Raw genomic sequence first — 15,259 nt, forward strand, 5'->3', positions numbered from 1 at the left:
GGGGAGCCTTCTTTTCCGACCGGCTGGATGGACATGCTCAAACAGCACCCGCCCTCTCCCCCACCCCCAGCTGCTGGGCCTCTCTCTGGGTGAGTCCTCTCCAGGGAGGAGGGAGGTGACCCCAGCAACTGAGGGACAGACTCTCACCCCAGGCATAGCCCATTGGCTCTGACTGGCCTGTCTTAGATCACATGCTCACCCCTGAACCGATCATCTGGGCCACAGGAGCGTGTGGGGCTCTAATTGTCCAGGCGGGGCTCCCATACCCTCCTCGGAGCGGGCACAGGACTTGGGCCCCACCTTACCCAGAGGGAAACCCAAAGGGGCCCAAAGGAAGGGCAGGCCAACCAACAGCGATGCCACCAAATGGCCAGGGGTTGTGGGAAGGTTGGCAGCCGCTCCCAGGGCCTCAGAGGGCATTGTCACCCAGGTGGATCCCTGCCATCCCGACTCTGATGCCTGGCAGCTTTGGCACCATGCAGGGGGACAAGGCCAAGGAGGGGATCTGGACGCCCACAGCTGAGAGGCCCCCTGTCCTGCGGGTGTCCCTGGCCGTGGGGATGGCGCCGGACACCGGGTGGCAGCTCAGTGAGCCTAGAGGCAGCTCAGACTCCTAGGGCTCCGAGGTCCCCGGCATCCTGCGGAGCTGGACCGGCCTCTGGGACCAGCAAGCGGGGGTTTGGGCATGGCACCCTCACCCTGGCGGTGCTGCAAGAGCATGCACAAGCCCTGCCTGGGCGACCTTCTCTTTCCTTTGCATCTCTGATGAACAGAGCCCCTTTCTTTAGAGACAGTAACTGCTTCAGTCCGTTCTCAGCTAGGTCCTCCTCCAGCCAGTGTCCATCCTGCCCCACAAAGGGGGCATTCCTTTAGTTTCTCCATCATGGATTGACTCTTTAATTCTCATGGGGCATCCGATTTCTCTTTATTTCAGACACTCTCTTGGACCGTTTATAAGTACAACCAACATATTTTCCTTTAGCCCTGGCTGCCAGGAAGCTCATATTTAAAGTTAATTTTCAGTACCTCCCTATAGTGCCTGGTACTTCCTTTTTGCTTCTTGTCTCCTGATTACTTGTCTTTTAAACTTAAAGCTTTAAAAATAAATAAATAAAAATAAACCTAAAGCTTTAAATTTAAAGATTTTTTATTTAAAACACTGTTCACAGTCCTGGGTTTTGGCACTTGACAAGGAACCAACAAGCAATTAGTAACGATACGCTGTCCGGGCCTGGATCTGAGATCTAAGACCCCAACCTAACCTCCCCCACGAGCACTCTGTATGGTGAGGGGGAGTCCCTGCCCACATGGCCGTGAGGTCAGGAGCGGTGGTGGACTGGGCAGCCTCTGTTCTGGACCCAACTTAATGAGTGACCCTGGACAAGTGGCCAACACTCCGGGCCTCGGTGAAGGTGAAGGTGAGGGTTTGATTGCACGACCCCAGCCCCAGCACCTTGTCCATTTGCCCAGTTGGTGTGTCATGGTCTTGGGGGCCCTGGAATCTGCAAGGAGGTGTGACTTCCCGGGGAGGTGAGCAAGGACTCCGGAGCAGGGAGGAGCCGACATGGCGCTCTGTCTTCTCTTACCACCCCAGGGTCCCCGCAGCCCTGCCCGGATCTGCCTCCTCTCCTGGCCCAGCCAGCCCCTGGCCCGTGGCCTCAGCCATGCCCCCACCCCTGCTCCATGCTCCCTACAGCTCTTGCAGGAAAGGAGAAGTAGAAGGACTGATGGACGGCTGTCCTTGTCAACATTTGTAGGGGCCACTGTGTCCCAACTGTCAGCACTTCAATACCGACAGGCGCTTAATGTGCCCCAGACCACACTGATCACCAGAGATGGTCCCTCTGCTCAGGAGCTCACAGCCCCGGGAAATGCAGAGGGAGTCAGGTGATGGCCCGGTGACAGATGGACACATGACTCGCTACGGAGAGGGCCCTGAGAGTCACCGCCCCCACAGAGGATGACCCGGAGCACACCACCTGCCGTGTGGTCCCTGAGGACCGAACATCTGAGCTGAGACCTGACTGATGGCTGAAGTCCCTGGGTGGGGGCAGGGAGGGCAGAGAGCCTTAGGGGGAGGGGACACGAGGGAGGAAACGGGATGGAGGCCTCGAAGTCAGCCTCTACACCAGAGCAGTGGGAAGCCACGGAGGGCTCTGTGCAGAGGGAGTGGCAGGGTCTGATCAGCACTGGGGACGGGTGGCCAGAGTGGCATTGTCTGGGTGAGGAGGACCCAGCGCTGCCCTCCTGCGGCTCACATGAGACCGGGGGACTCCTGAGAGGGCATCTGACTCCAGGCCCGAAAGAGGAGGCCAGGGCCTCATGTCCGCATGGCATTGCTGGGGACAGCAGCAGACAGTGGGTATTGACCTGGAAAATGCTGCTTTCAGGGGCCTATCTTGGGGTGACAGGACCAGCCACCTGGCGTTGGTGTTGACGCCACCGGGGACGTTGACGGCCTGTGCCCGAGGCATCAGCGGGTCAGACGGATGATGCTCGGAACGCCCAGCTCGGTGCCCACCCCACGCAGGCTTCACACACCCGCCCGCCCTGCTCCCCTCAGCCCGTCCACACGCGCAGCCAAGGTGGCAGATGCTGGTGACGCAGGAGACCCTCACACGCAGGAAGATGGCCACCTCCAAACACAGTCCCCGCGGGTGGGGGTGTAAAATGGTGCAGCCACTGCAGAACGCAGTGGGACAGCTCCTCGAAGGGTCAAACACAGAACCACCGCATGATCCAGCTGTCCCAGGTCTGGGCAGATGCCCCGAGACAGCGACCCGGCTGCCCGCACACCGTGTGCACAGCAGCATCCTTCCCAGGAGCCACGATGTGGAAGCCGCCCCAGTGTCCGTTACTGGGTGCCCAGATCAGGGAACCGGGGCCCGTGCTGACCCGTTACAACAGGGCTGCGCCGTGTGCTCACGAGTGCTGCGCCGGATAAGCCGGTCCCCGAGGGACACACACTGCATGAACCGCACTGCGCGGAGGGCCCTGGAGCCGCCACGCCCATGCAGACGGAGCGCAGATGGTGGCGCGGGGCCTGGGGAAGGGGCGTGCCCTTGAACGGGGACACTTTCCACAGCTGGACAATGCGAAATGCACTTAGTTCCGCCGAACCGTCGCAGAAGTGGGTAAGATGGGAAACGTGTCGTGTGTGTTCTACCACAGCTGAAGGCTACCGTACAAGTTCACCGCCGGGGGTCAGGGGGGTGCAGTCTGGCCGCCCCTGGGGCGGGCGTCGCTGGGGTCAGGCTGAGGGCGGACAGCCTCGGAACCCGCACAGCTGGGCTCATGCTCGAGGGCCTCCGTGTCCAGTTGGTCTGCGGGCTGCGTGGATTCCAGGCCACGCACGTGGCTGGGCATCGCCGGGCATCCTAGGCTGGTGGTGGTTCCAGATTTCAGGGTCCTGCAGGGGTTGCTGATCCACCGAGAATGCCCAAGTTGGCCGAATGCCATCTTTCCAGAGCCCTGGTGCGGCCGCTGGGGCAAGGCAACCCTGCACACTGATGGCCTGGGTGCCTGGGGACCGGAAGCTTCCAAGAGTCGACACGGAAGGGACAGAGCACTACTCCACCCTGACGTCCCCTTCTCCTGAAACTGTCATCACTCTGGCTGAGACCAGTGACCTGGAAAATCCTGCTTTCAGGGGCCTATCTTGGGGTGACAGGACCAGCCACCTGGCGTTGGTGTTGACGCCACCGGGGACTTTGACGGCGTGGAACTCCATCCCTTGACACTGGGTGTTGCTCAGAATCATGCCTGGTCCGAGCTGACAGCCTCATCCTGGGGCCTTGCTCACACATCCAGGGTGATTCAACCAGTCACACGGGGCCAGGCAGATGTGACAAGGCGCAGGGTGGCTGGGATGGGAGACAGACCACCGAGCGGGGCCACCCTGCTATTCCAGGGCCTGTGTGCCCCGGGCCTTCTCCCCGTGTCCGGCCTGCAGAGCTAGGGGCAGCCCCGGGCCTGTAACTGAAACATCACTGAGCGGGCTTGGAGCCAGAGGCCGAGATGGCCTTCACTCCCGCTGCCCCAGCCGGGCCATGTGACCAGGACAGGGCACTCGCACCTCTGGTAGCTGACGAGCACAAGGTCTCACTTTGCTTTGTGTCTGGTGTACCCTCCTGAGCGCACACGCGCCTGTGGCCAGTGGAACCTGTGTCCCCTGAGGGCAGAGCGGCGTCCAGGGTGGCAAGTGGACACTTCTCCGGGCTTGCAGGACACCATGCTCCCCAGCTCGCCTCCTCCCTCCCTGCAGCACCCTTTGGCCCCACATTTAAATGGCACCATCCCCCAAGGCTCAGCCAGGCCCCTCTGTACCCCGTGCCGTGGGAGCCCACTGACCTCCAGGCCTGTCCCCAGAGCTGTAGCCTCGGAAAGCCAGCCCCGGACACAACCGGGGATCCCCTGAGATGCTCCAAGCACATCTCACACTGTCTGTGCCCCAGGCCAATCTCACACCCTCCCACAGCGCCCTCCACTCCTAAAGGGGCACCTCCAGTCTCCTGGCCCAGCAACTGATCCTAGAGCCCAGGCCGGGGGGCTGAATGGACTCCTGCCGCCCCCCTCAGCCAGCACAGCTCCCGCCCATACCGGGCCTCACCTGCAGGGAGGCCTCGAGGCTGCTGGGGCCCTGGGCCAGGACAGGAGCCAGAATGGACCTTTCCACCCAGGGCAGCAGGCCCCCTCCCCAGTGGCAGGGCTGGCCCGGTGACGCCCCTGTCTCCCCGCAGCATGTCCCTGGAAGCGCTGAAAAGTCTGCTGTCCACCACGGGGCACTGGCAGGACTTTGCACACCTGGAGCTGCAGGGCGCCTGGAAGCTCTTCACCACCACCCACACCTACCCGCAGGGCGTGGGTCTCCTAGCCAGGTAGGAGTGGGGCCAGGCCAGGGGACAGGGCCTGACCCAGTCCACCACCTGCCCAGGAAGCTGAGTGTATTGGCCACGGTGACCTCCAGGGCCCGCCCTGAGCACAGCCCCCATGAGCTCACACGTGTCCTCGGGCCTGGTCACACGCACACCCACTGGGAGCCCGTGGGTACAGGTGTCTTTGGCTAGCTTCACCCCGGCCGGAGGCCCCCGGGGGCCTGCTCCTCTGTCTCGCACACACGCAGCCCAGGCCTGGAAGCCAGTGGGCGGCCAGGGGGTACAGAGGGGCATCACACACTCCAAGCACTGGGTGCCCAGCCACCCCTGCTGGGCCGGGTGGTAGTGGGAGATGGAGCCCGGGCCGTACCCGCACACCCAGGCCCCGCCCCGCCCTCCTCCCCTCACCCCAGGGCCATGGTGCAGAACCACTGCAAGCAGATCAAGGCAGTGACCAGCCTGCTGCTGCCCAGGCTGCAGAGCAAGGAGGAGCGGGAGAGGAAGGCGGCCATTCTAATCCTCACCGAGGTAGGGGCCTGGGCGGGGCGAGGGGGAGCCCTCAGACACAGCCTCCTCTTCCAGCTGCCTCAGAGCCCCCCTCAGGACCTTGCCTGGATGGAGGCCCAGCCAGATGACCCCTCCTACCCCCTCCTTCCCCCTTCTGGTTCCCGGGCGGTCCATGGTCTGGGGCTCCTGGCTGGGCCCCCCACTTCTCAGGCCCCCGTCAGCCTGTAGCCTGAACGAACCTATCCATCCACCTCTCCCTCCCTGGCCCGACCCCCACACAGCTGGCCGGTCCGGCAGAACTGGGCTCAGCTCCGCCCCGGGGCCTAGGAGGCCAAGAGGGCCCTGGTTAGAACTAGAGAGGCCCGGGGCTGTGACCGGCCCTGCCACTGGAGCTGGGGCCATGGCGGGGCTCGTGTGGCGTCTCCATAACAGACGTCAGCAGAGAGAAGCCCAAACCAAAGCCCGGTGCCGCTCCCCACCCCACCCATAGCAGGAAGGTCTGAGCCACCCTCTGCAGGGCTCCGTCCCCAGGTGTCCCATGAGCCAGGCCATGGCTGTACATTGGCCCCAGCCTTGCTGTGTGACATCAGGCAAGGCTCTTTCCCCTTCTGGGCTTTGGCTTCCCAGCCGTACATTGAAGAGTTGAAGCAGCGTGGAGGTGAGTTTCAAATACGTGTTAACCAAGACACCCAGAGAGTGCTGACCCGCAGCCCTCCCCAACACACCTGCCAGACCCCGGTCCTCGAGCCCTGCTCCCAGACGCAGACAGAGGCTCCCTACAAGAAGGTGCCAGGCCTGACCCGCCTGCCCTTGGGGACTGCCCCAGTTCCTCTACAGCCCTGCCCTGCTGGAGGTGCTCCCCAGACAGGCTGCCCTGACTGCGCTGGCCCGAAGCCTCAGGGACCCCAGCCCCGAGGTCCGTGTGTTGAGCCTGCAGGGCCTAGGAAACATCCTTTTCCACCCAGAGAAGGTAAGGGCCCTGTCACACACACACACACACACACACACACACACACACACACACACACACACACACACACACACGCCAGAGCAGCTGGGTGCATGGGGTGTGGATGGGCCTACAGGGTCGGAATCCTGGCTCTGTCCCTTCCCGCAGCGTAGCTGGGGACACATGACCACCTCTCCGGGCCTCAGTGTCCTCATCTGTAGAATGGGGTTGGTGATGGCCTCTCGGTAGGGTTGTTGGGGGGGGTAAAGTGTCTATTCCCCAGGGATGGTGTCCCCTCCACACCCAGGAGGGAGACAATGCTATCGCAGACCTCCAAGGGCCAAGGAGGGGCCCACCAGGTGGCACCCAAGCCTGGCCCTCAGAGGGGAACTTGCCCTGAGAATCTCAGGGGCGGGACTTTCCATCCCCTGGTGACCCATCCATCCCCTTCCAACCCCCCATCGCTGGAACAGCCCACATCCCATGATGAACAGCAGGGGGCCTTAGCAAAGAGGCAGAAGAGAAGGCTCAAGACACAGCCCCCGGGGCATCTGGCCATCCCACTGGAGCCCGATGTCGCCCCTGCTGTGGCTTCCTAGGGTGTGCCATGCCGCAGTGGGGCGCCCAGGTGACCCAGCAGGTTACCAGGCCCATCCCATCCTCACCCCAGCACTTTCTAGCGGGCACGTTTCTTCAGCGCCTGGGCCGGGGTCAATGTCCATCTCTGTGACAGGCGAGTGGTCATAGCACCTGTCAATGAGTGCCATGCTGAGTCCATGCGGCACAGGGGTCCCCTCCAGCCATTTGCTGTCACAGGCTGCAGCCTTTTATCCCTGGCCCCGGTGGGAGACCTGCCGGTGACTGCTGCCATACAAGAGAAATAGCGGAGAGATTTTCCCACCTGATCTGGAGGTGCACGGCCTCTACCTCCCCCATCCACCCCAGGGGCTACGTGAACACCCAAGAAAACAGCAAGATGCCCAGACCCCATCTCCTCTGCTGAACATAAGGACTTCCAGGGCTGTGGCAGAAAGCATCTGATGGCAGAAGGGCCACACAAGGGCCAGGTTCCAAAGAGATTCTGCAGCCTTCTGCCTGTCAGCCCACTTCACTCCCATTTTGTTCCCCTACATGTCTCCGCATGGTTAAGAGGAGATCTCCATTAAGGTCGCTCCTGGCAAAGCCCTTTGCCCTGCACATGGCACATCGTAGGTACTTAGTAAGGGAGACTAGCACTTCTTCATTCATCTGCCCATCCACTCATCCATGTACCTATACACCCATCCACCCACCCATCCGTCCACCTATCCATTCATCCACCCACCCATCTGCCCATCCATCTGTCCTTCCGTCCATCTGTCCATCCATCCATCTGCCCATCCACCCACCCATCCGCCCATCCATCCATTCATCCATCCACCTGTCCATCCATCCACCCACCCATCCGCCCATCCATCCATTCATCCATCCACCTGTCCATCCACCCACCCATCTGCCCATCCGACCGTTCATCCACCCATCAGCCCATCCATCTGCCCATCCATCTGCCCATCCACCTGCCCATCCACCCACCCATCTGCCCATCCATCAGCCCATCCATCTGCCCATCCACCCACCCATCTGCCCATCCATCTGCCCATCCATCCATTCATCCACCCATCAGCCCATCCATCAGCCCATCCACCTGCCCATCCACCCACCCATCTGCCCATCCATCAGCCCATCCATCTGCCCATCCACCCACCCATCTGCCCATCCATCTGCCCATCCATCCATTCATCCACCCATCAGCCCATCCATCAGCCCATCCATCTGCCCATCCACCCACCCATCTGCCCACCCATCTGCCCATCCATCCATTCATCCACCCATGCGCCCATCCATCTGTCCATCCCCCTGTCCACTCAACCATCCACCCATCTGCTTATCCATCCATCCACCTATCCGCCCATCTATTTGGTCCTTGGGCCCTTCATTTATGACTTATTCTTTCATTATTTTTTGTTCATTCTTTATATAATATGCATTCACTCAGTTATTCACATTTGCTCTCTCATTCATTCATTCAGTCGGTCACTCGGTCAGTCAGTGGTCCGTCATCCATACACCTTTCTCCGGCTGTTCCTGCAGATGGACAATCAGTAGGAAGTTTCCATGTGCCTCCATGCCCTGCGCTGGGTGGGGCCCCGTGGGGAATGGAGAAGACAGACAGTAGGGCAACCAGACGAGGACGGCCAAGGCCGGGGAAGGGGCACGGCTCCCAAGCGGGGTGTGGACTGCTGGCCACAGCAGGGCTGAGGCAACAGGCGGATCCAGAGCACTGCCGGCCAAGGAGGCCTGCTGGCGTGGGGCCACGACCGGCTGACCTAGACAGGGATGGGGCAGGACACAGGGCTGAGGGTCAATGGTCACTGCCCCCACACCAGAGAGGTGCCCTGTGCAGGGACCCACAGGACTGTCCCCACCCACCGGTGCACACCTTCTCAGCCACCTGTCTACCGTCAAACAGAAACTGTCCGAGGAGGCCAGAGGTGTAGCCCGTGCCGAAGAGCCAAGCTAACTGCGGCTTTAACAAGGCAGACGTGCGTTCTCTCCCAGGGGTGCGGCCATCCGGTCTGCAGTCTCGGGGAGAGCAGGCTCCTCCTGGTTCGCTGTGCGCCCCTTGCCCCCAGCCCCGGGTGCCGCCCACCATGTCCACTCCAGCCAGCAGCACACCCTACCCTTTGAGGGCACAGCCCACAAGGGCTTCATTCACTTCTGCTCCAGTCAATGGACCGAGGCGTGGTGCCTCAGGGGGAGTCCATCTCCTGGGCACTCACGCGGCCACCGCAACAGAAGCCCCCTTCGCAAGAGGCCTTGTGCTTGTTGGAGATTGTATGAAGACGCCATCACCACAACGCTTAATGAGATATCCCACTGGAAACAGTACACATGTAGGCCTGGAGTCAGGCAGCCCTGGAGGCAGCCTGCAAGCCCCACCGCGCCACCAGCCTGCCGCACCCCTGCGCATGGCACCTGTGACCTCCCACTGCGGGACCCCTTATTGGGCCCGTCAGCACACGGGTCTAGGGGACTTCCATCCCCTTGATCTAGGACTCCTCGCTCACTCGGTTTCCCTCCCACGTCGCCCCCACAGCCTTCTCAGCTCCGCTGGCCTCTCCCCCGCCCCTGGATCCTGCCTCTCACCACTCCTTCCCACTCCTCTGCCCTGTCTCTGCCGCTCCCTTGCTGGCCTTCTCCAATCTTTAAGTACCATCTACTGTCCGACGGTCCCCGGATCAGTATCCCAACCCCGGCCCTGGACTCCAGCCGTGACTCACTGCTCGGATCCTAGCTGGCATCTCAAACTCAGCATGTGCACAACAAACCCCTCACCCCAACCCTTCCCCCTGCCCAAACAGGTGCCTCCTGCAACCCTCATCTCAGTTGACAGAGACCCCAAACCTTGGGACCATCCAGGCAATGAAAGCAAACCCAGAATGCGCCCATTCTCCCACTGCCCTGCTGCCCTCACTGAAACCACCAGCATCTCCCCCAGACCACCGCACCCCTCTGCCCGGTCCCAACAGCTGCCCCTTCTCCTTTTCAGTGCAGGCCCCCCAGCAGCCAGTAGGCTCCTGTGATGCTCTGAATCAGTCTCTCCTCTGCTCACAAACAGGGCAGGTGTGCTCCTGCCTCAGGGCCTTTGCACAAGCTGCACCCTCTGCTGGAATGCTTTTCCAGCACCTCTGTAAGAATTCCCTCAGTGGCCACCTTCTTGGTGACACTTTCTCTGATCCTACTTACTTAAAATTAAATTTTTTTTTCACCACCACCACCCCACGGCCTCCACTGCAGCCTGCTCCATCCCCTCTTCTCTCAGATTGCTTGCCACCTTCTGGCACGCATTGTGTTGCGCGTGCTTTGTGTATTTCTGGTCTTTCCCATTAAACCCCACTCTGCCTGTTCCATCCTCCGCCAGAACCCTGGCCCTATCCCAGCACCCTCACTGGGCCCAGTAGGTGCTCAGAAAGGGTTTGTTGCTGTTGATTGACTCATTGGCTGAAAACGTTTAATATTGTAAACCAAACAGCTCAGGAAGCCAATGATGTGGCCTAAAACTTGTTTTAAAGTTGTAAAAATCACCCTGGCTCTCACACGCTATCACTGATAAGGGGCCCAATGGCGGGAAACATCCAATTGCCGACATCTTGCCGTCCAGCCGTTCATCTGGACAGTTACCCATTGCCAGGCAAACAAGATGAGCCGACAGAACTGGCTGAAAATGAACTCAATCTTGTGTAAAGCAGTGTAAACGTGGGAAGTGGTCATTGTGATGGGAGGGGCCGGTGAGCTCAGTCCGTGCACACCTGACCAACCTTGTCTCGTCCTGCCCCCAGGCCCCGGCTGACCCACAGGGAGGCCGGGAACGGGGGCAAAGGCGGGGTGAGGAGGAGGAAGGGGAGGGTGGTCCCCAGGACTGGGCGAGGGGCCTTCTGGCCAGCAGGGGGACAGGAGAAAGCAGCAGCAGCTGGGAGCCCACTAGCCGGGGCTTAATATCCCTTAACCCCGGGAGGCCCCCCGCAGAGAGGGAACGCCCCATCCATGCCCACACAGCTCCTGTAGGCAGACCAGAGTAGGAGCACAGCTGCCCTGTGCGCAGAGCCAGGGTGGGATCCCAGCGAGGCTGGGGGCACAGTGCCGGGCAGGCATGCAGGGGCAGTGCAGGTGCCCAGGCCAGGATGGGGGCCAGGGAGGGGCCGCGGGGGAGGGCCCGAGTTGGTCCCAGGTGCAACTGGCAGGGGCGGGGCAGGGCACAGGAGTAACCCGTCCCAGCGCCCTCAGCCCGCCGGCCCCCGCCACCCCTAGGGAAGCCTGCTCCGCAGACAGCTGCCGCCCTTCCTCGACGGCTTCTTCCACAACAGCGAGCAGGTGGTCGTGCAGGTCATGGGCACCGTGTCGGACGTGCTGCACCGCCTGGGGGCACACAGCGCAGCCGCCCAAAGCCTCAGGGTCGCCATCAATGCCCGCTCCTTTTTTGACGACGTGAGTGCCCCCGGGTGGAGGCAGGGTGCCCCTACCTGTGCCCCTCCTGTGCCTACCCCTGGTCCTCAAAGGCAGGGGGACCCCAGCTCCCTCCCCCTGGGCTGGGGAGAGACCCCGGGAGATACCTGGGTGTGCAATGGGACACCTGGGCCGAGCCGGGCCGAGTGGCCGCCAGGTGGCGCTCGACCCCTTCTCCACAAGGCTGGACCCGAGGCAGCCTTCACCCCTTCAGCCCTGCAGTCCTCGCCTTCCTTGTCCCGTGTCCACAGGGACTGTTTCCCTTCACTGGGGAACTAGAGGGATGAGCCCCGCCCCCCCAGCCGCCTTCGTGACCCTTGGATGGTCAGGATGAGATTGCGAGTGAAGGAGACATGAGTTCGGGTTCTTGAGGAAGGCCTGGGACCCGCGAGGGGGCCTGTGTGACGGGGCGGGGGGGGGGGTGAGGCGCGACCCTGCCCGAGGGGCCCAGAGCCTGGGGAAGGGGCTCAGCCACAGGAACTGAGCCCCATCCCCTCCACAGGGTGGGGGTCCCGGATGGGTGGGGATGGGGGGCCCCAGGCGGGTTCGGCTGAGGCTCTGAGCCCCTGCCTCACAGGAGCGGGATGGGATCCGAGTGGCGGCCATGGCATTGTTCGGGGACCTGGTGGCAGCCATGGTGGACAGGGAGCTGAGGGGCCTGCGGACCCAGGTACACCAGAGCATGGTGCCCCTGCTCCTGCACCTGAAGGACTGCTGTCCAGCCGTCGTCACGGTCAGTGCCTGCTGAGGGGCTTTCTCCTGGGTGGGGCTGGGGGGTGGGGGCCGGGGCTGAGGCTCTGCAGATGGCAGTAGGGCCGCCCGAGGGCAAGGCTGCTCCCTGGGGCAGCAGTGTGGACCCAGGGTGTTTTCCCTGGTGGACTGAGGTCCACCCTGTGCGCGCGCACACGCGCGCGCACACACACACACACACACACACCTGTGCACACGCGCAGCTGTGCGGTCCGTGGGGGCAGGACCCAGCCTGTTGCGCTCACTGCAGTGTCCCCAGCACCGGACACAGGCTGGAGGCTCGGGTCGTTCACTGAACGTAGTGAAATGATCAAGCTTCCCTAGGCGCCAGCCGTGCCCTGTGCTGAGGCCAGTAAGACACAGCCTGGCTCCCCGGGACCCTGGCCATCAGGAAGACAGGCAACACGCGGCCAGTTTCAAAAGGAATGGGAGGAACAGGGCCAGCCTGGGGCAGGAGTGAGGGCTGGCCCGGGGGCGGAGGGCGGGCTGGAGTACAGCCTTGGGACGGCATCAGGCCTCAGACCCCACGTGAAGCTCGTGGTCTGCGGAGGGGACAGCCCTCTGGCGCGGAGCGCCCGGGCGGCCGGTGACCCCTGCTCTGGCCGCCCCTGCAGCAGGCCAAGTTTGCCCTGTACCGCTGCGCCGTGCTGCTCCGGTGGCCACTTCGGCACACCCTGTTCTGCACGCTGGCCTGGGAGAGGGGCCTCAGTGCCCGCCACTTCCTCTGGACCTGCCTGGTGAGGGGCCTGGGCGCAGGGACCCACTGCCGTGGCGGGGGAGGCCGGGCGGGGTAGCTGGGGCCAGGGGCCAGGCTCGCTGCTCCAGCGCTCACGGCACACCCAGCCCCAGGGGCCACAGGGGTGGGGCCGGGCTGGGAAGGGGTCCGCAGTCCAGCCAGCATGGCGTGCTGTCCTCCGGCCAGATGACCCACAGCCAGGAGGAGTTTGGCATCCACTTGGCGCAGGCCCTCAGCTCCCTGCACAGCCGCCACCACCACATCAAGACCTGGGCAGCGCTCTTCATAGGTGAGTGGGGGCGGCCGGGCTCCGGGACCCTCCGGGCCTGCCCTGCCCCAGCACCCTGACCCTCACCTGCCAGGCCACCGCAACGGAGGGCAGAGAGGAGGAGGGGTGGAGGGCGAGGGGCCCCGGACGGGCGGGAGAGGGTCTGAGCCCCCACCTGCCAGCAAGCCCCCTGCCACCGGCCGGTGCCTCCATGTGTCACACAGGTTACACCATCTGCTACCACCCCCAGGCTGTGTCCCAGATGGTGAACAGTGTCGACACAAACCTGCTGTTCTCTAGTAAGCAACCCCACGTCCCCCCACCTCGAGTGTGAGATGGGGGCTCACACCCACTCACGCCACCTGAGGCTCCCAAAAGTGAGGGGCAAGGAAGAGGTGGGGTTGGGGAGGGCAGCACCCCAGGCCTGGGAGGCAGAGGAGGTGGGATCTGGGTGACGTCCCGCTGCTGCCCCCACCCCTGCTGGAAGGAGGGTCCCGGACCCCAGGCTCCCTCCACCAGGACAGGGCTGTGGGCAGACGGGACCCCGGGTCACCTCTGACTTGTGTCTCCTCCCCTGGAGCTTTCGAAGATCTCAAAAAAGACCCAGAGCCCGGCGTCCGGGAATTTGCCAGCAGACAGTTCTCCTTCCTTCAGAAGGTGGCAGCCAGGCCGCAGTGACCTCCAGCCGTGCTCCCTCACCCTCCTCTCCCTCCCCTGTGCCCACCGAATCGGTCAGCCCTACCCTGTCCACCGAGAGCTTGGTTGCATAACATTTTTCCATTTGAAAGAAAGATCTAGATTCAACAAAGAAGCATCACACCTGTCTGCTCCTTGCCCACCACCTCATGGCCCCAGAAGACTGAGGAAAGCCCAGGGGACAGGAGGCAGGCCAGGTCTCCCAGAGACCAACTGTGAGGTCCGGGCAGGGTCCCGCGAATGCAGCTGCGGAGGTCAGGGGGACTCCACCCGACCAGAGCCCACGGCATGGCCTGCCGGCGTCCTGAGCGCCGAGAAGGCCCTCCAAGGGCAGCCACGGGGGATGGAGCCATTCACCAGGACTCTCCCCACACCTGAGTCTTCGGTTTGTCTCTGGCTTGGAGCTCTAGAGTCACCAAGTGGCGGGCCTCCCTCGGTCAGTCCAGGGGACTCCAGGTCCCCTTCCACCCTGACCCCTACCCTCGTGGGCACCTGAGGTTCGCAGCAGACCCAGCCTGGGCCGGAGCCAGACCTTCCCGGGGGGGCGCGGATGAGCTGTGTGGCCTGAGGTGACAGTCTCTGCCCGCTCCGCCTCAGCTACTCCATCTGTAAAATGGGTCGTAAGACCTTCCTCCCGAGAGCCCTCGCAGGGCTGAGTCCAGAGAAGGTCCCTCCCTGGCAGGGAGCCCCCCCCTCCCACGCAGCCACCTGGAGGCCCGCCTGACCTTCAGCCGGGTCCTCCCTTCTCAGCCTTGGTTTCCCCACACGTGAAATGGGCAGATGGGTCTTTCCATTGCCTGCTGAAGTTCTTCCCAGGGCCTCACCCCCAGGCTGTCCCTCTCAGGACCCGTGCCAGCCGGCCCCTCACCAGCTTATCCGTCATGTGCCCACACTGACCCCTCCACACCTTTGCTCAGGAAGCTCTTTCCACCTGGAGCACCTTCCCCACTCTCTCCCAGCTGGGGGCCTCCACACTGCCCCTCCTCTGAGGACGAGCCCCACCAGAGGAAGCCCTCACCCCAACCCCTCCTCAGCCCCGGGGCCTGAGCCACCCCTCCCTTGCACCAGACACACTCCAGGCTTTCACCCCACCCCACCCCCCAGAGACTGTAAGCCCCTTGGGGGACGGAGGCAGCTGGCACAGGGGAGACCTGCCACTTGGATGGTGGGTTGAAAAAATACAGCAACCTTCATGGAGCACGAATTTGCTTCTCAGATGGGTTTCATTTGGTCGAGCTGGGGGCCCCCTCTCCCCCTGGGAGCCGAGAGAGGTCCAGGATCCGCAGCCTCCTTCTTATCCGTCTGTCCATCTCTGAATAGAGCCACCCGAGGACTTTGGGGGGGGGGGTGCCTTTCCCCGACTCCCATCCTGCGCGCTGACCTCCATGGTACTCCAACCCCCTGGCTGGGGCATGGGGGATGTGCTCCTTCAGAAC

At 62.8% G+C, this 15,259-nt stretch overlaps 1 protein-coding gene across 1 annotated transcript in view; it reads left to right on the top strand.

Moving 5' to 3' along the window:
- The window catches only part of LOC114211125 (maestro heat-like repeat family member 5), a 69,345-nt gene extending 55,540 nt beyond the window's left edge, over nucleotides 1-13,805 (top strand). The window contains exons 22-30 of the mRNA XM_088023087.1: nucleotides 4,707-4,877; nucleotides 5,288-5,402; nucleotides 6,208-6,351; nucleotides 11,179-11,355; nucleotides 11,951-12,106; nucleotides 12,738-12,860; nucleotides 13,046-13,148; nucleotides 13,352-13,426; nucleotides 13,708-13,805. Of these exons, the coding sequence (XP_087879213.1) occupies nucleotides 4,707-4,877; nucleotides 5,288-5,402; nucleotides 6,208-6,351; nucleotides 11,179-11,355; nucleotides 11,951-12,106; nucleotides 12,738-12,860; nucleotides 13,046-13,148; nucleotides 13,352-13,426; nucleotides 13,708-13,805 (1,162 nt within the window). The remainder of the gene's footprint in view (nucleotides 1-4,706; nucleotides 4,878-5,287; nucleotides 5,403-6,207; nucleotides 6,352-11,178; nucleotides 11,356-11,950; nucleotides 12,107-12,737; nucleotides 12,861-13,045; nucleotides 13,149-13,351; nucleotides 13,427-13,707) is intronic.
- The last annotated feature ends 1,454 nt before the right edge of the window (nucleotides 13,806-15,259 follow it).

The sequence above is a fragment of the Eumetopias jubatus genome, unplaced genomic scaffold (assembly GCF_037043125.1).
Source record: "Eumetopias jubatus isolate StellerSeaLion01/CBP00866 unplaced genomic scaffold, mEumJub1_p1.0 scaffold_4, whole genome shotgun sequence".
Lineage (NCBI taxonomy): Eukaryota > Metazoa > Chordata > Mammalia > Carnivora > Otariidae > Eumetopias > Eumetopias jubatus.